The sequence below is a fragment of the Leptonotus elevatus genome, chromosome 2 (genome assembly GCF_054856555.1).
Source record: "Leptonotus elevatus isolate MCC_2025b chromosome 2, RoL_Lele_1.0, whole genome shotgun sequence".
NCBI classification, from domain to species: Eukaryota; Metazoa; Chordata; class Actinopteri; order Syngnathiformes; family Syngnathidae; genus Leptonotus; species Leptonotus elevatus.
The window spans coordinates 28,146,257-28,165,390 of NC_141240.1; the positions used below are offsets into that span (position 1 = coordinate 28,146,257).

General features: G+C 40.7%; 2 protein-coding genes across 2 annotated transcripts in view; both read right to left on the reverse strand.

Annotated features, from left to right (window-relative positions):
• Positions 1-1,289: 1,289 nt before the first annotated feature.
• On the reverse strand, positions 1,290-12,907 carry tamalin (trafficking regulator and scaffold protein tamalin). The gene is made up of 8 exons (XM_086066949.1): positions 12,554-12,907; positions 9,657-9,712; positions 8,871-8,925; positions 7,071-7,173; positions 5,215-5,308; positions 4,144-4,210; positions 3,401-3,467; positions 1,290-2,061 (listed from the first exon to the last, which is right to left on the reverse strand). The coding sequence occupies exons 1-8, from the start codon at positions 12,788-12,790 to the stop codon at positions 1,577-1,579; spliced, it is 1,164 nt and encodes a 387-aa protein (XP_085923075.1). The 5' UTR covers positions 12,791-12,907; the 3' UTR covers positions 1,290-1,576.
• A 1,003-nt stretch (positions 12,908-13,910) lies between these two features.
• The window catches only part of dgkaa (diacylglycerol kinase, alpha a), a 32,583-nt gene continuing 27,359 nt past the window's right edge, over positions 13,911-19,134 (reverse strand). Inside the window, exons 18-24 of the mRNA XM_086069273.1 lie at positions 17,911-18,071; positions 17,782-17,846; positions 17,614-17,704; positions 17,367-17,553; positions 15,929-16,046; positions 15,299-15,359; positions 13,911-15,206 (exon numbers count right to left, since the gene is read on the reverse strand). Of these exons, the coding sequence (XP_085925399.1) occupies positions 15,126-15,206; positions 15,299-15,359; positions 15,929-16,046; positions 17,367-17,553; positions 17,614-17,704; positions 17,782-17,846; positions 17,911-18,071 (764 nt within the window). The 3' untranslated portion in view covers positions 13,911-15,125. The remainder of the gene's footprint in view (positions 15,207-15,298; positions 15,360-15,928; positions 16,047-17,366; positions 17,554-17,613; positions 17,705-17,781; positions 17,847-17,910; positions 18,072-19,134) is intronic.

Sequence of the window (19,134 nt, forward strand, 5' to 3'; positions counted from 1 at the left end):
AGTTGTTCATATCCAAGCACAAATGCATTTCCAGTGTGTTGGTTGACTCCATGTAACACAAATGTGAAGCAGTTTTCATAACAAAATGGTTATTTGCTCTAAATGTGAGTTTAAAAAAGAGAAATTAACTTTTTCACGTTTTGATTTGGAAAAGAATGTGAATGTTCCCAATCCAGTTGTGTGAATGAATTCAAACCTTTTTAAACTACTTACTTTTTTTTTTTTTTAACACGCCTGTAGATTAAAAAGGGACATATCATGAATAAAAGCATACCTGTCAACGTCGACCTTGCTTCAGCTTTGTCCTCACTACTTAAAACACATTCGTGCGCAGGACTTTTAGCTCCAGTGTCCCCACAGCTGCTTTGCGCGGGACACCAAATTCCTAAAGTAGGATATCGAGCCAATGTGGGAAACCTCAAGAAGTCATTTTGTTGGTGCACAAAGAAGCTACCACACACGTTTATATGGCTTCATTTGTCTTTGGTCAACAGCTGAGCTTTCACTGCAGGGTGCCATTCAAACATTCGCAACAGGGTTCCGGACCAGAAGCTTCTTGCAGGCCCTTAACGGCCCATTCAGATGTAATGAGAAACACGACTTGCCCAATCAGTCCCTCGTTAATGTTGTGCGGTTGAACACCTCACTGCATTGTCTCTGTTAATGCGCAAAGACGTGTCAGAGGACGCCATTGGTGTGTGTGGGAAGGGGGTCCGGTCGAAACGCACGGCCACATCCCGTGGCTTCGCCGTGGTCAACCTGCTGACGAAAGGGTTCAGCTCAGCATTGCTGAATGAAGCGGAGAGCGACCGGCGTGACCTCTCGGGTCAGCTGAGAATAAAAAGCTCCCCCGCCCCCAGCGCCCACCTCCAACACACACGCACACACGCACAAACGTCCATGGGAATATGGGAAGAGGTGGAATGGGGAGCTGGAAGAAAAGAAAGTGGTTGTGGTTGGAATTCAGGGTCATGCCTTCCTCTCCACATTCCTCCTGACAAAGTGTGTCAGCGCCGATACAAGAGTCTCCATTCTGCACCTCACACACACACGAAACCTCCCTTGAGCCATCGCTGAACTCTTGACGACGACCACGTGCAGGACTATATTTAACATCATTTGAGAAACAGTCTTGATAATTGGTAGAGTTGCTATTTGCTTCCATTTTGTTTTTTTACCACACAAGTTCACCCATCTCATTTTCTCCGTGTCACGTGTGTGTGGAGATCGACAATAAAACAATTTTCATTTCATGGGCGTAATAAAACAAACCGGAGTTAAATCTGAAATGTCTCCTTTTTTATTTTTGGAACAATATTTTGGCGGGAAAAACAACCAAACTTTACAAACGTTAACTTACAAAATAAGTTGCAACATGATTTGTCAGCCGTCACAAGAAAAATTGCTGCATGCAGTAAAAACACAAATCTTCATGCTTCACCGCGGACTTAAAGTCAGACGCATTGAAAATAAATAAATAACTTAAAGTAAAGTTCTATACACCTTTGGAACACTGGCGGCTTACTCAGCCTTTTGGTCGGTTTTTTTTTCTCTTCAGTTTTCCCAGTCAGTCTTGTCACAATTTGCTCTCCTCCTCCTCCAACGGCCTGTTCAAACCCGGGATGAATTTGAGGAGGTGCCTCCGGAAGCTCCTGTGTTTCCTCTGCAACGAGCTGAAGCCCGGCGGCTTGTCAACGGCGGCGGGCGGAGACGAGGCCCCGCGCGTGTAGCTGCGAGTGCTGGCGCTGCGCGTCAACTGCGTCTTGGCGGATGCGAAGAGCTCGCTGGCGGGTCGCAGGCGCTGCTTCCTCGCCGGCGGCGGCGGCTGTTTGTGCCTTTTGCTGCCGCCGGCGTCCGAGTCGCCCGCGGCGTCCGCGCGATACAGGCACGTCTGGTAGAGGGGGTCGTCTTCGGTGGTGGCGCTGAGGACGCTGGCGCTGCTGCTGGTGCTGCCGGTGCAGTGCAAGGAGCGGCGGGCGGCCGGGCTGGGCGCGCCCAGGCTGCCGTACACGCCTGCCGACTCCAGGGACTCGTACACGGAGGCGTCGCTCATCACTATGCCTGCGATACACGACAACTACTACATTTAATTAAGAAATAAATTAATTTTAAGAAAACACGTGTGAGGAGACTCGATCATCTCCTTGGTTTACAGAATAATATTGTATAATAAATTGTTTTGTTGGCGTTTACAGCAATCTAAATGGTCTTAGATGTTAAGAAATAATACATACGTTGGGTTTTGTAGATTTTGTAGACATTTTTAAAGGCTTTACAATATTATGTTGAATGCGAGCCCACACTAGTTTAAACACAATATTATGATTAATATTGTGTATGCGCAATATGAATTAAGCAGCAAAATCCACCCTTTATATCCATCCCAGGGGGCGGCCATTTTGCCACTCGCTGTTAACTGAAAGTGACATCACAGTTGCTCAGGGCTCAGGTTAACGACCAATCAAGCCTCACCTGTATTCTGAGTTTGGTCATGTGACATTCACTGATTACCTGAGCAACTGTGATGTTATTTTTAGTCAAAAACAAGTGGCAAAATGGCTGCCCCTTAAACGGATCATATATATATATATATATATATATATATATATATATATATATATATATATATATATATATATATATAGCAGATTATAAGAGACCAACCAGGGCCACGTTGAAAAAAGCTCATTTACCCACAGTTGAAACTTAGCTATATTCTAATGCTAATTGTTGCAAAACGGAAACATTTAGAAATATACTTTTTTCCTGATGAAAGAAGAGACTAATCTTTCTTGTGGTAGGTTCCATGTTTTTATAGCAACAGAACAATATTATGCAGGCCTCGCAAAATCAGTCAAAAACCAGTAAAACAGCCGGGAGCGAAGGGGGTTGCTTCAGTGAAAAAGGCTGCGAGTGAATGAGTTAAAGATGTATGTTATATTTAATAAGGACTTTGTTATTCATTGAAAATTGCACATCAAAGAGTCTAAATCAGGGGTGGCCAAGTTTGGTCCTTGAGAGCCACTAACCAGCCTGTTTTTCATGTTTCTCTCCACTAACACACCTGATTCATGATCAGGATCGTTATCAGTCTTCTGCAAAGCTTGCTGATGAGCTGATCAGTAGATTCAGCTGCGCTGAGGGACGGAGATTTAGAAAACAGGCTGGATAGTCGCTCTCGAGAACCCAACTTAGCCACCCCTGGTCTAAATAGTCTGTTGCTTACAAAATGCATAGCTTAAATTTTGCGCACATTATGCTTGTCTTTACGAGTACATACAAATGTCCTTTCATCGGGTTTGTTAAAGACTAAATTTAACATATAAGTTAATGGTCTTTGTTGTTGACGAAGACAGGCAAATTGGGACGGGCGAGACGTGAATGAAAGGACGCAACCTACCGTGAACAAGCCTCTGCTCCTGCACCATCAACGAGCGATACTCGTCCCACTTCTCATGGAGCGTTTGCTGCAAAGGGACAAGACAATCACTTGGGGCGGAAACCACAACAGACCTCTATTTCAAAGTTTTAGACGTGCTCGATATATGAAGTGCCTTGATATACAGTTGTGTTCATGTATTGGTGGGAAAAATAAAAATAAAAAAGAGTGCCCATGAAATCCAAAATACTCATGAGTAGAGTTGTGCACGACAGTAACCTCTGACGCGAAGTGCTGCTACATCAGATTGAATCGCATTTACTGAACTGGGATGCTCAGTTCAGTGCCTTCTTTTTGTAAAATGACCATCGTAAAATTAAAATAAAAAAAGGGAGAGAACGCAATGTCGAATCGGTAAAATTACTGAATGAACAATACTGAGCTCTCTCTCCAAAAAGAAAAAAAAATGAAATGAAATGACCATCGTTTAAATGCGTCGAATGCAGGGCGGTTTGGTGGTTAATCTGTAAAACGTTGGATTAGTACGCGAGAAGGCTGTCGGCTGCCGGGATTAGCGGCACAGCTGTCGGGATCTTTTAGCGGCGCTGCTCCAACATCAGATGCAAGAATGTGAGAGAGCGTGCTGGGGGAAACGCTGACGCAACAGGTGCGAGTGACAGGTGTGGATAGGGGAGGGGGGGGCAGGGGGTCTACCCCCGGCACGTTTGTGTGCAGATTGCCGACTAAAGGGCGTAACAACTCACCTTCAGATACTGCAGTCGCGCCTCCAGCTCGGCTTTCCGGATGGAGTCGCTATAAATCGTCTCCAGCCTTGAAGGGAAGAAGGCGACAAGATTTAACAGGCGGAAGAGGACGTGGTTATTTAAAGAAAAAAAAGAAGAGATCCACCACGAGTGAGGGAAAGAGACATTCAACCATGTGAAAGGCGCTTTTGACGAGGCTACATGTTGTTTCTTTGACTGCGTGTTGTGTTTGCTTCATAAAGATTGCGTAACTCCTTGATGTTGCGCTATAAAATGTTCACTGGCGCGGGTGCTCTGATGCGGTTCATCATACATCCTCGCGCAGAAACGTCGGCTACCGCTAATTGTCCAAATATTTCATTTACAAGCGACATCAACGGGCTGAACCACTTTGAGATGACTCGGCAATATGTGATGCTGATGTGATAGCTTAGAGGTACGTAGATCATTAAAAATAATGCAAATATCGTATACGTGTGATGCATACACTATCATGCAGATATGGCACTAAATTGATATAAATATGGTACACTTGAGGTATAGAGACCATTAATTAGGATGTTTAACTCATTCACTGCCATTGAACAATTTCTATGAAACTTTTTTTTTTCATTTTTGTTAACAAGAGCATGAAAACCTGAAATGTTTTTTGTACATTTAGAACAGATATAACATTTGTGATTTATCGTGAGTTAACTAGTGAAGTCATGCAATTAATTCCGATCACAAATTTTATTCGCCTCTAATTTTGAATAATCTTTTCTTAAAAAAAAAAATAATAATAATCTTTTTCTTCTTTAAAAAAAAAAAGATTATTAAAAATTAGGGGCGTCAGGTTATAATTTTTTTTATCGTAATTAATCGCATGACTTCACTAGTTAACTCACAATTAATCACAAAGTCTGTTCTGTTCTAATACAAAAAAAAAACTTGTGTGGACTTGGTGTACATTTTGAACCTATGAAGGGAAAGAACCTATCGAGGTCAAACTAAATGTTTTAATTTGATTGTTGAGCAATAACCATAGTAAAATATGAAATTGTGTACTTTGTACGTTGAACTCGTTTGTACCTGAGAGTGTTTCCACACGCCTTGATGAGCTGGACAATCTCCTTGTGTCGAAATCCCTCCACGGGGGCCTCGTTCACACTTGCGATGGTCTCCCCTGTGACAGCGCACATGGTCGGTCACATTTGGATTCTACACATGGGTAAGACGTGCGTGCATCTCTGAGGGAAGGTGTCACGTTTTTTTCTCCCTTTTTCGGCCCGAAGCAGATTTTCCTGCCTGGGCTTCATTTCGTGCGTTCGCACAATAGAGAGGCAGATGAATTTAGGAAGTGAAACTGAAGCGATCGAAAGAGGAAGTCGATGGCGGAGTGATTTTAGCTTGGGAACATTCTCGGGTTTTTTCAGCTCATCTGATGCCCGTGGAAAAAACTGAAGCTGTCACTGATTGGTCGTGACACTAAAAAAAGAAACAATTTCATGTGAATGAGTAAATTCTATAGGATGGAAGTCAACACAAAACATTTTTTGACAATGTTCTACGCAGCCCCACTAGTGTAAATATGTCAATCCTGGTTAATATTGTGTTAGTAGAATATGAGTTAAGCAGCAAAATCCAGACGTTTTTATTAATAACACAAGGCGACCATTTTAACACTTGCTGTCGAGTGAAAATGACATCACAGTTGCTCAGGTAACAACCAATCACAGCTCAGCTTCACAAAACAGTTGAGCTGTGATTGGTTGTTGCCTGAGCCCAAAGCAACTGTGATGTCATTTTCAGTCCACAGCATGTGGCAAAATGGCCGCCCCAAGATGGATAAGAACAGCTGGATTTTGCTTCATAACTCGTATTCCACAAATGTAATATTAAACAGAATGCCATGTTTAGACTAGTGAGGTCACATATAACATAATATTGTCAAGATACGTTTAAAGTTGACTTTGCCTTTAATTAACTCATTCACTGCCATTGACAGTTATAGACGTATAGATTTGAACTATTTTTATTAGTTTAACTTTTTTTTCCATTTTTGTTAACAAGAGTATGAAAACCTAGATTTTTTTAATTGTACATTTAGAACAGATATAACATTTGTGATTAATCGTGAGTTAACTCGTGAAGTCATGCGATTAATTACGATTACAAATTGTAATCACCTGATGCCCCTATATTTTAATAACCTTTTCTTTAAAACAAATATATATATATTTTTTATACCGTTTTTTTAAAGAAAAAATTATACAAAATTAGGGGCGTCGGGGGAGATTAACATTTTTAAACGTAATTAATCGCATTACTTCACTAGTTAACTCACGATTAATCACAAATTTTATATTTGTTCTAATACAAAAAAAAAATCTAGGTTTTTATACTTTTGTTAACAAAAGTGGGAAAAAATGTTAAACTAGAAATAGTTCAAATGAATTTTTGACGTCTGTAGCCGTCAATGTCACTGAATGAGTTAAGATTGGACCACGGAAAACATTACTTTTGATTTCATAATAATTTCCTACAAGCCCTAAACGTCATAGTTTGACAAAGGTTTTAAAGTCAGAAAAATAGCTTTAACAGTGATTTAGTTTTATTTGCGATCAAGATGATGTGAACGAAAAACTCCATTAGCCTACGACCACGAGAATGTTGACGAGCGTGCAGGAGGCCGCAGTCCAATCCCACATGCTCCTGCCATCGAGCGATCCAGTTTTGGCTCTCATGCACTCATTTTTGCCGGTCATGCGGTTAGCACGTCCGCATCCCAGTCAAATGTTCTGGGTTCAAATCACATCTCAGGCCTCTTTTTGTTATGTTTGTCTGATCTTGCCACGGTTTCCTCTCCATATGCAGAACTTGGATTAAATGACGACTAAATGAACACAAGAAGCAACACATAACGGATGGATGGAATTGCAACTTACCAACTTTAAGTCCTGCGAGCTGGGCCGGGCTGTCGTCGTGCACCTTGCACACAAACGTGCACATTTCCACCGCGTTTTGGTCCTGATGATGCAAGCCGTACGTCTGAAAGACACAGAAGGACGTCCATCAGGCTGAAAACCAGAAAAAAACCACCTTCCTCTTTTCTGACGTGGAGCTCCAGCCACATGATTGACGTCACCGCACTGGCGATGTCGGCGCCGTGTGACATTGTGCTGATAGCGCGACCGCAGGATGTCGAGCGGAGGAAGCCACTGTCGACCGTGCGCCACATGGCTCAAGGTACGGAGATGTCATGCTAACACGCAACATGCTGCTCTCGTCTGATTGGTCCAAAAACCAGAAGCGGCAAGATAAACAAGCAGCCACCGAAACTTTCATTACGACGTCCGCCGAAGCAAAACAAACCTAAACATGTCCGACTTGTTTGTTCGACATATGATTGATAATAAACTGAAAATACTTTTACATCTGCAGCAAAAACCTAGAAAACGAGCAATTTTTCTTTACGTTTTTGTAAAGTTTTTTCTAGGACACGGAATAATGAAGCCCTGATGAGTTGAGGGGGGGGGGGGCGTACAGCCATGACAGAATCTTCTACAGATGTGACTGCGGTTCATGTGGTTGCAACGCTTGGCAGGGGCGACAACGCAGCCGTCCAATTGGTTTACTTTTAACGGGAAAAAATGTCTTTTGGGGATGGAAGTTTCTTAGTCAGTAGATTTACCTTCACAAATGAGATTATGTCTGTCTGTCACAAATGAACTGCAAACTGTTAGGTTGGTAAAAAAAGAAAGAAAGTATAATGTCATGTAATGTTATCCCGTTTGTTAATTAAGTCATTCGCTGCCATTGACGGCTATAGACGTCAAAAATTCATTTGAACTATTTCTATTGTACAGTTTTCCCACTTTTTTTTAACAAAAGTATAAAAACCTAGAAAGAAATGTTTTTATTGTACGTTTAGAAGAGATTAAATCGCCTGACACGAAAAAAAAAAAAAAGATTATAAAAAATTAGGGGCGATTACTTTTTCTTGTAATAAAATCGCATGGCTTCACGATTAATCACAAATTTTATATCTGTTCTAAATGTACAATAAAAAAAATTCTAGGTTTTCATATTCTTGTTAAAAGTGTAAAAAAAATTTAAACTAATATAAATAGTTCAAATGAATTTTTGACGTCTATAGCCGTCCATGGCAGTAAATTAGTTAATTTGAAGCAAAAATAATGTTTACGCAAAATGATATGTTGAATTATTAAATGACACCTCTAAAAGAATGAGGGATCCAAAGTGTACTTTATGTGGCACCATTTCCCCTTTCTCCGACCAGGCTGGGATTTTTTGTTGCGCTTATGTAAAATCTCAATAGCTAGCACAACATTTGGTTGTCATGACAACTGTTGCCACTTTCTCATGTGCTCCATCACATCTGTCAGCAGAGTCACGGCAGACTTCCTCTTGCCGTGACACGAACAAAAACCACAAGAAACCAAGCCGGGCCGCCTGATAAACATGCTAACATCAATGGACATCATGACAGGAACAGGAAACATCAAGCTGCTACGCAACCAATATGGCCGCCCAACTGAGAGTCAAGAGTTCACTTCCTTCTGGATACAGAACGCAGGGGTGGGAAGTAGGAAGGGCGGAGAGCATCCAAACAGTAAAAAGAACAATATGATGTATGTTTGTGTCAAATACAGCGTGCCACTTTGTCGCGCATGCGTCTGCGAGGACGCCATTTTGAACAGGGCAAAACAACAACAACAACTTACCTGAATCTCAAAACCAAACGTTTGCTCGTCCACCTTCTCCAGCACCACCACCTTCCTGGAGAAGTCATAAACCAGTTGTTAAAAAAATGACTGTGGGTATCTTCCCAGTATAACACAGAAGTGGCTGTTTTTCTGTCAGCCAATCAGTGGACAGCAGTGTACGTGCTGTTCTATTACGCCATCGCAAGTGATAATCTTGCCGATGAAAAACTTTCGTCAAGACATGTTTTTTTTTCAAGACAAAAGTGAAACTAAAACTAAAATAGAAGCCACTCAATTGAGACGATGACGATAACCAAAATTGACCGACAGTTTTGTCAATGACTAAAACGAAAACAACACGGTGACAAAAATTCACGGGAGATGAATGTCAGGCAATTATGCACTTTTTAAATGCATATCCAGGTGAGCTTAAGTTTGAAGATGGCATATTATTGACAGTCAAACATGTTTCTTGAAACAAAGTTGAATAAAGAAACCGTTGTGTTAAATGTCTTGCGTGTCAAACTACAAATAGGCGTGTTATAATTTGCTGTATAAAAGTTGAAACGTATGCTGAAGGAAAACAACTAAAATTGCTCTTTATTTCGTCAACTAAAATTTGATTAAAACTAAAATACAATCAAATGACTAAATTATGACTAAAACTTCAATTTAATCAAAAGGCTAACTAAAACTAATGACTTGTCAAAATGAACACAGATGCCAGGAAAGGAAAATAATGACCGATCATTTCAAATGGACCCACATTTGTTCTCCCATTACATATTGTATTGTCAAGTTTACCTAATTGGTTCCGGTGGCGATTGGATTTGGGGCTTCCATTTCTGTGATCCGCCGGCCTGTGAAAGAGAAACAAACACGTCAAGACACCTGACTCACGAGGATTTCCCCGGGCCTTCCCTGGGCACACCCACTGCGCACACTGCATGAACCGGTCGGACCGCTGCACGCGTGCGCTCCACGGGTGTATTTTTAGGTTGCCAAGTCATCGAAAGTCCAAGCTGAAACTAAAAATGTGCGTCAAACTCCCGCTTGTTTACTTCAAGTAGAAGCGAGCGTCACCTTTCTACACACTTTTTCAGACCTTTAGGGATCCAGGAAATAAAGGCGGAGACTCGTTCAATTTTTTTTTTTACAGTTTGTACATTAAGTCAGGACCACAACCCAGCAAAATAAATAAGGACTCTATCTGTCCACAAGGCTTCACTTCTTTGCTCTGTTCCAACCCAGTCCTGTTCTGATGAAAGGCCGCTTTATGCTAACTCGTAAACTGTTGCTTTATTTAAGTCTCAACACTTACAGAATTGTCACGCAGACTTCTCAATGAGAGCATTTATTAGTCGCAAAAACCCTCACAGGGCAACATGTGTGTATGTGTGTGTGAACGGGGAGGAGGAGGGAGGGGGTGGGGGGTGGGGGGTGGGTGGGCGGGCGGGGGGTGCTACAGCGGGATGGACTGCCCTCACATGCTCACAATGCGGCCTTGTTGCCGTCCAGTCGACTTCCTCGGCTAGCAAATGTCCAACTGGCACACAAAAATGACTTTCGGGCTCCAGTGAGGGACGACAGCCAGGAAAATGTTTCACGGTGAGCCAGCGTTATGCAATGCCTAATCAAGGTTATGTCACTCTGGCCATCGGGAGAGACGTCCTTTATAACATGGCTGAAAAAAAGAACCATGCACTGAAAGTGATGTCAAGTAAAGGGATTTAACATGAACCCATTCACTGCCATTGACGGTTATAGACGTCAAATATTCATTTGAACTATTTCTATTAGTTTAACTTTTTTTCCCCACTTTTGTTACCAAGAGTATGAAAACCTATAATTTTTGTTATTGTATATTTAGAACAGATATAAATAAATATAAATTTGTGATTAATCATGAGGTCATGCAATTAATTACGATTAAAAAATTTAATCTGACGCTCCTAATTTTTATGAATCTTTTTTCTTTTTATAAATCACGTCAGGCGATTAAATGTTTGAATTGTAATTGATTGCATGACTTTAACTCATTCACTGCCATTGACGTCAAAAATTCATTTGAACTATTCTGTTAGTTTAACATTTTTTTCCACTTTTGTTAACAAGAGTATGGAAACCTAGAAAAAATATGTTTTATTAATAAATTAATAAAATTAATTAATTTAAAAAAGATTATTAAAAATTAGAGGCAAGAGGTGATTAAATGTTTTTATTTGTAATTAATCACATGACTTCAATAGTTAACTCACGATTAATCACAAATTCTATATGTTCTAAACGTACAATATTTTTTTTAGGTTTTCATACTCTTGTTAATAAAAGTGTAAAAAAATGTTAAAGTAATAGAAATAGGTCAAATGAATATTTGACATCTATAACCGTCAATGGCAGTGAATGAGTTAATAGTTAACTCACGATTAATCATACATTTTATATCTGTTCTAAATGTACAATATTATTTTTCTAGGTTTTAATACTTTTGTTAACAAAAGTGGGAAAAATGTTAAACTAATGGAAATAGTTCAAATGAATTTTTGACGTCAATAGCCGTCAATGAGAGTGAATGAGTTCATTGTTATCAGTAGTTTATTTTTACACTTGTAGGGCAGTAGAGGATGTTAGATATTACTTAAATCACCCGTATGACTAAGTCAAGGTTTCATGATGGTTCATAATTTGACCCTGAAACTGTTTGAGCGGTACCATGCAGTAAAGGACGTAGAATAGGATGACATCATCAAAGCAATATGATCCGACACTTTGGTAAGAGGTTTGATCTTCTGGCATTGGCAATGTCAGAATCATGTGAACATTTTTTAAAACAAATAGCGTGAACATAATTGAGACATGTTTAGAAAGTACACAATGTGCCATTTTAGTCACAAAGCAAACAAATTAATGGTTAAATGAGATTGTGTTGGCTTTGAAGTTTGCACTAAATATTAGTGGAAAGTAACAAGGTAAAAATTTGGAGCTAAGGTTTTTTTTTTCTTCCTGAAATTATTTTTGTGATCACTGATTACAGTACATTACCTGCTTTGAACTCGGTAAACGTTTATTGATTGTGTGCCTGTAACTATAGGCCACTGCGTAAAGGTTTTGATACTTGCACTATCTTCAGTCCAAATCATGGCCTTTACTTCATATTCATAATTTTTACATTTTCACCCCCATAGTATGTTCCAACTGACCCCGACTGTGGGGTTAAATTGTAACATTTCACTCCTTGCATTTGAGATTGCATCATGCATTCCCATTTTCTATTTGTGTTGCACAGGCATTTTCCATGCTATTTATTAATATACTTGAAACGAGTTTGCATGGACTGAGTACGACCGCTTTTGCCAACTCTGCAAACAAAAGTCACACATGAATCTTTGTGGCTCCGTCCTGACTTCTTAACTCCGTGACGTCATAAGTACAAATACTGAAATAGCATACTCTATTACGTACAATTAATGTTTACATGTTCGATCAAAAACAACCACCCATGAAACAAACGGCATTCTCGCAATAATCCACTTTTTTCCCCCCTTCCACAGCATTATACTGTATTTTTTATTACCTTACTTTTTACCACCGGATAACAACTTAAATTAACGCCTATACAAGCAATCTTTTTCAATTTCTGTATAACACTTCCCTCCAGCAGAGCAATTACATTACAAACACTCAACAGGTGATGATTTTACCTTTCTCAAGTTTCTGGGCAGAGTGCCACCAGAGTATGCCAGCGTTTTGTAGTTGTAAACCTCCGAGGAGTCTTTGATGAGCGGCGCCGTCCGCTGGCAGCTGTCCGACTGCGACGACGGGAAATAGACGTCGTTGTCCGGTGGGGACGCGGACGCGGACGCCGCCGCCGCCGCCGCCGCAGCCGCCGCACTGTCTGAACCGTTTGAGTCGACCATCTTCAGCCTCCGGAACGTCATCGCTGTCAAACACTTTTTCTGCAAGTTTGCCGAAAGCGGTTCCCCGGAGAAAACGGACCGCGGCGAAAAACTTCGGAGAACTTCAGCGCGCGTGTAGTTGTGTTCTCCTCAGGTCTGCTGGCGGGAGGGGGCGGGGCTTCATTAGAAAGGACACAAACGTGTTGTTGACGAGCCTCGGAGGCGTGGCGTTGGGGATACCTCGGATTTTATGAGCCAACAAATTTGAACGAAAAAAGTAACTAAAAGACCATCTTTACTTCAAAATCACCGGTGGTGGTGGAACCAGGATGGCATTGGGGAGCAGTGCACCGCTGGGCCTGGCTTTGACACCTTTTATCACATGTGCTTTCGCACCACTTTAGTGCACTGGGACGGATGGTGCTTATCTGAGCATTTTGTTGCTTAGCTGTAGCATAATTCCATGTTCGTACAAATTATAATCCATCAACGATGAGTAATTTATGAGCATGGTTGCTGTCTAATCACTGTGTGGTGGGTTATTTGGCCCCTAGTCAGATTAATGACATGTACAACCGTTTTTTTGTTGTTGCAGGAAACGCTTGCATATAAAGTAAAGTAACAGTTTGTTTTAAAAAATGTATTTAGGTACAATTTTATTATTTACAGTACATTTTAATGGAATCATTATTTAAGTACACCTTTTTTATTTTCCTATATTTAAGTATGGTGTTAATGTTCAAACGATGCATATGCGTATGAAAAACACATCGAATCGGTAATTTAGCGTGGGTTTTTTTGGAGGGGGGGGGGGGTAGCAAAAGTCAGAGCTAACACTATAGTTTTTGCTATCAAATTGGGTAACGTGTGCCAATCCCCCCCATCTATTATTCGCCGGTGTGTTTGTAACCTCGAAACGTTTTGTTGGATTTCGGCTCCCACGGTCCCCCCTTCTAAACCTGTACAATCCAAGACCAAACCTGTCATTACAGCAAGGCAGGAAACAATTACAATTTACAGTTATTTACAGCAAATTTCATTGAAATAAATATTCAATATAAATAAAAATATTTGGGCTGTTTACTTTTAAATCCAAAGTAATGAGGAAATGACAATTTGTTATTCGGACCAACATGAATGCGCAGACAAGCAACGGAAGACGTTATAGTAGTAGTACAGCATTTATTTATATTTTATAAATTATTCCTTATTAACTAAAAGCACACGAGGTCATGGACTACATTTGGACAACATTTATACTGTAAAAAGATATATGGTTTGAATCCAATTTTTTGAGCTAAAATGAAAATGAAAAACACAAAAGTAAATGGCACCCTCTTGTGGTAGAATAGTAAACTGCACGATTTCCTATTCCTGTATTAAATACCATTGCACATTGTCACCTCAGGCATACTGCAGTCACAACACCCTCTTCGTATACTGAAATTATTTGACTCCATAGAGCTTTGACATACTTATGTAAACATTTACATTCAGGAGTGCATCAATGACATACAAACATATTCCTTTAAACCTGAATAATTTGTTTCTATCTGATATTTGAGGGCCAAGTTATGTCCCTCGAACATGAAACCTTAGACACACGCACACACTCTTGAATGTATGAAAGCATTACAATTCTTTCAGTCACATTCAATCTTTAGCTCATGGTCCTCTTGAAATGTGTAATTATGTATATTATTATCAATATTACTACATTATTATTAATATGTGATACTTAAGAGCCACAAATACAACAACTAAGTATGTGCAACAATTCCCAGTGTGTCTACCCAATTTAGGCAGAAGCAATCGAAAAGGCACTCGCTGTCCTTCTCGAAGCAAATTGAGCTTACTTTCCTACACAGCAGTCGACCTGAAGCACTGGAGGCGTCGATTGTATTGAATAAGAGCTTTTTCCTTTTTTTTTTTTTTTAAATCTCACAATTATGCAATTATTCTACATAACGTGACGTTAAAGACTTAAATCATGTCAGTCGGTTATATACAACAATCAAGTACATGAAGTGGAGCGGCCCAGGCGCCATAGTGTACGTAATTCATATTTTAAGGACATTTGAAATGGGGAACATTTAAATTCCAGTCTATTTGTTGACATTCTTGGAAATGTGTCATTTTAAAACCACAAAACAATTTATTTTCTGAATCTTTCTTCTCTGGGAGAAATCATGTGGTTCTAAGTGTGTGATGGTGAAGTAAGTGCTTTTTTTTGTGTGACATTCCTACATGAGTTTTTTTTGTTTGATCAGAGAAGACAAAACCAAACTGATACGTCATGCCAATCTTCAAAAAGAGCAGCTCTGGAATTTCCAGTTTTCGGAACTGGCAATTGTGCCCGGAGACAGAGCGCCTGCTTTTATTTGTAGTTGAAGAAGCTGGAGGCTTTGGCCTGAGGAGCCATCAGCATGCTCGCTTGGTTCTTGTGTGTGATGTGAATCTGAAAACGCAACGCAAACATTTACATTACAAGAAGAGGAATAATAAACACCACCAAAGGAGCGTCGCAATCCAAGCGTTGTTTGCACGCACCGTGCAGGGCGGCTGCATCCACGGCTCGCCATCGATCTGCATCGGCAACGCTTTCTTGGTCCTGAGTGGAAACAAATCAAATCGAGTACAATTGTTTGCAAGAAATGAAGTGAAATTGTTTTTTTTCAAAGTTCATACGGGGACTGGCGCGCCAATAAAACAAACCCATACCTCCTTTCCTATAGCTTTAGGCCAATGAAAAGTTCTGACATGATATGATCGGAGATATCTGCTCTTTCTTTCTCGGTCTCTCACGTTGTTTTCAGGTAAAGCAAGCCAAGCCCATTTGCAGGTTGAGAGCTGATAAATGTCGATAAATCCTTGCTTTTGGAATGTATAAATGCCTTCCACTGTACTTCTTTCTTGTCATAACAAGAAAATAATTTTCCATTGTCTGTTTCTTAGTGGGGATTAAAAGTCGGTCGTCACTTATATAGCGCTTACAGGACTCATGTTTTGCTTGAGATCTCTTTAAATCTCTTTAAACCTCTAGAAACTTTATTGTTTACGACTAAAGCCATTTTGACATACAAGTCATTGTCAGGGCGTCAATCTTGTTTGAAAAGTAGGGGACGGAAACTGCCGGCTCCAAAAAGGCTAGTCTGAAAGCGTCTCTTGTGTTTTCCTCACCTGATGGTGAGCTGCGCTGTCTTGGCCAACCTGACGGCGCTCTTGAGGCCCGTGTAGATTTGTCCCATCTCCATGGCGCCCTCCAGGCCCACCACCTCCAGCCGACGGTCGCTCAGATCTGGAGAGCCACAGGTGCAAAAAAGTCAAGGTACTCAAGGTCATTTGTTTAGTCGCTCAGGTCAGGATTTGTCCTGAGGATAAGGGTTCAAATCTCAGCTCTGGCGTTTTAGTGTGGAGTTTTTATGTTGTCCCTGTGTGGATTTCTTCACACATTTTCATTGAAGACTCTAATTAGGTGTGAATTCTTGAGATTGGATGGATCAGTCAAGCCAAACTTTGTTTATTTCTTCACTTTATCTTTCATCTTATTCCTCAAATGACAAATAACATTACCAACCTTGTGTTACATAACCAGAAAATTATTGATTCAGTAATTTGTTCTAAGAGACCCACTGATCTAAATATATGACTGGATAGCCGATAGGCTAGGCCAAGTCTTCTGAAGTCGCGAGGCCGCCATATTGCTCCTCCCGAGGAATGTTTCTCAGCATACGATCCTACACATTTACAGTATCGAAATTGGAGAACATTTGAGACTGTACTTAATAGAAAGCATGATTTATGATGTTTTAAAATTGTTAAACATAAACAAGAGGACTTCCGACATTTTACAACTTGTCTTAAATATTTTTTTAATTAAAGAATTATAATTCAACAAAAGATGCCTCTGCCAAATCTAATGTCGGAGTCTAGAACATTAAATGAGCGATAAAAGAAAAAGCAGGTCTTCAAAACAGCACATACAGTCCACTTGTTAAATTTTTTTAACTTGTTAAAAAATAGTGACCACCTCGCCACAATCCCTCCACCCCGCCCCCAGCCTTATACTAACTGCTTACGAGCTGTTGTATGTGTCTCATCTGTACGTATACTGTATAGTTTATACAGTAGTCTGCTCGCGAGATGGGAGGAGCAAGATGGCCGCCTTGTGACTTCAACGGCTCGCACAGGCGTGTATGGGCTATCGGCTATCCAGTTATATATTCCGGTCAGTGAAGAAAGAGACCACACTGGTTCTTTAAGCCTTTTATGACAATACTGCCATCTAGTGACTAGATTCTGGTAGTGGCTACTAAAATGCTACATTGCCACCTTGGAAAGGCATATTTTTTTTTAATAAAAGGCAAACCATGTTTATTTCTTCACTTTATCTTCCATCGGATTCATTTATTGATAAATAACTTCAACAACCTTGTGTTACATAGCCAGAAAATTATTGATTCATAAATTTGTGCTGAAGAGACCATACTGTTTTTTTATGGCAATACTGCCATCTAGTGACTAGATTCTGGTAGTGGCTGCAAAAATGCTAAATTGCTACTTTGGAAAGGCAGAATTTTTGATGCACAAAAATAATAAATAAATAAAGGTAAAATACCTTGGCCGGTCACTTTCAGAACTTCGGGGTCCACAATCACATCGGGCTCGTCCTGACCTATCATCCCCTTAACGTCCCCCTTCTTGCTCTCACCCCAGAGATTGGATCCGCCATGCATGCTGGGAATGTTTAGGACAGCGATGCCCTCCAGAGACAGGCTGCTGAGATCCAAAGGAGTCCCGCAGCACTGGCGACGGAAGCCAAAATCAACAAATGTGTTGCTGCTGTTGTGCTATTGCCGTCTCACCTCTATCGTTAGACTTTCGTTCAGTTTCTTGCACGAGGCCGAGATGGTCTCCGAGGTGGCAAATTCAAAATACCACAGCTTGTTCTTCATCCTGCACACACACACAAAAAAACCCAATCACGAGGTTTGCAAGCTGAGATATTCTGTAAAATGTCATCCAGTTTGTACCTGCTGTTAAATTTTTGAGGATGCTTCTCCCTCATGGTGTGAAAGCGGTGGGCGATGGAGGCGTCCTGCCGGCGCAACGAACGCGTCAGCGAGCCACAAGGTCACGCGGGCGTTTTTGTGGAGACTCACCACTCCGATGGAGAAGTAGTTGTTGATGATTTCATATGGCACGGGGTCGCCCTTCTCTTCACCCGCCTCCGCGATGACCTGCACGCTCCAGCGGTCCATCAGAACCTGCGAGCTCCCCTCGATGTCCTTCAGGATCCTATTCAGGTCCTCACCGTCGTATCCTGAGGGGGGGACGTTGACTTTTCAGTTTTGAAGGATGATTTTAATTGTGGAGAGCACAGCCAATAAGCGCTTACTACGTCACTCTCACAATTCTGAACAATCAATTGTAATCGTAGAAATGGATTAGAATGAAAGAATTTAAATATTTCATTTGGAAACGGACATGCTGGTATCAGATTTTTTTTGCTCCTACATCTACAAGCATCTTGTCGCTAATGTGATTCTGACTCGTTGCTGTAACTTATCATTTACCACCAGGCTTGGGGAGTAACGGAATGCATGTACTGCCGTTACGTAATCAGATTACAAAAAAAATCTAACTGTATTCCATTACAGTTACAGGAAAAAACATGTAATCAGATTACAGGTAAATTTATTAAAAATGGGAATTACTTTGAGGGATTACAATTTCTACGATGAGAGAGAGAGAGAGAGAGAGCGACAGAGCGCGTGCACACCCGCGCGAGTGGGACCGTTGCTACATGTCGGGGAGGTGGGTTCGTTCCCACCTCTGACTAGTCGCATCCTCCACACGCGGGCAGTCTGAAAAAGCTTCACAGACGGGAGGAGGAAATGGCGACCGGTATACACTGGAATTTACTCGGAGCGAAAGTTTGAGCTGAGAGTCCAGCAGCATGCTACGCGCTGTAGCTTCTTGCTAGCTAGCCCGCTAGCCTACAACCATAATGTGAGTTACACCTTCCAGACAAATCTTCCTCCCACCAATTCACTATTTAAACATGATCTATCTATCTATCTATCTATCTATCTATCTATCTATCTATCTATCTATCTATCTATCTATCTATCTATCTATCTATCTATCTATCTATCTATCTATCTATCTATCTAGCTATCTAGCTATCTATCTATCTATCTATCTATCAATATCCTACATGCTTTTTAATTACGAAAGGATTTTTGCTATTTGTCGGTTGCCCGTGTCCGTATCACCCGCAAATAGTAGGGACGCGTTGTATAGAATTTATATTGTGGTGATATTTATTTTTATTTTGTCTTCATGAGCATACTCTGTATTAGAGTAATCCAAAATTAATCCAA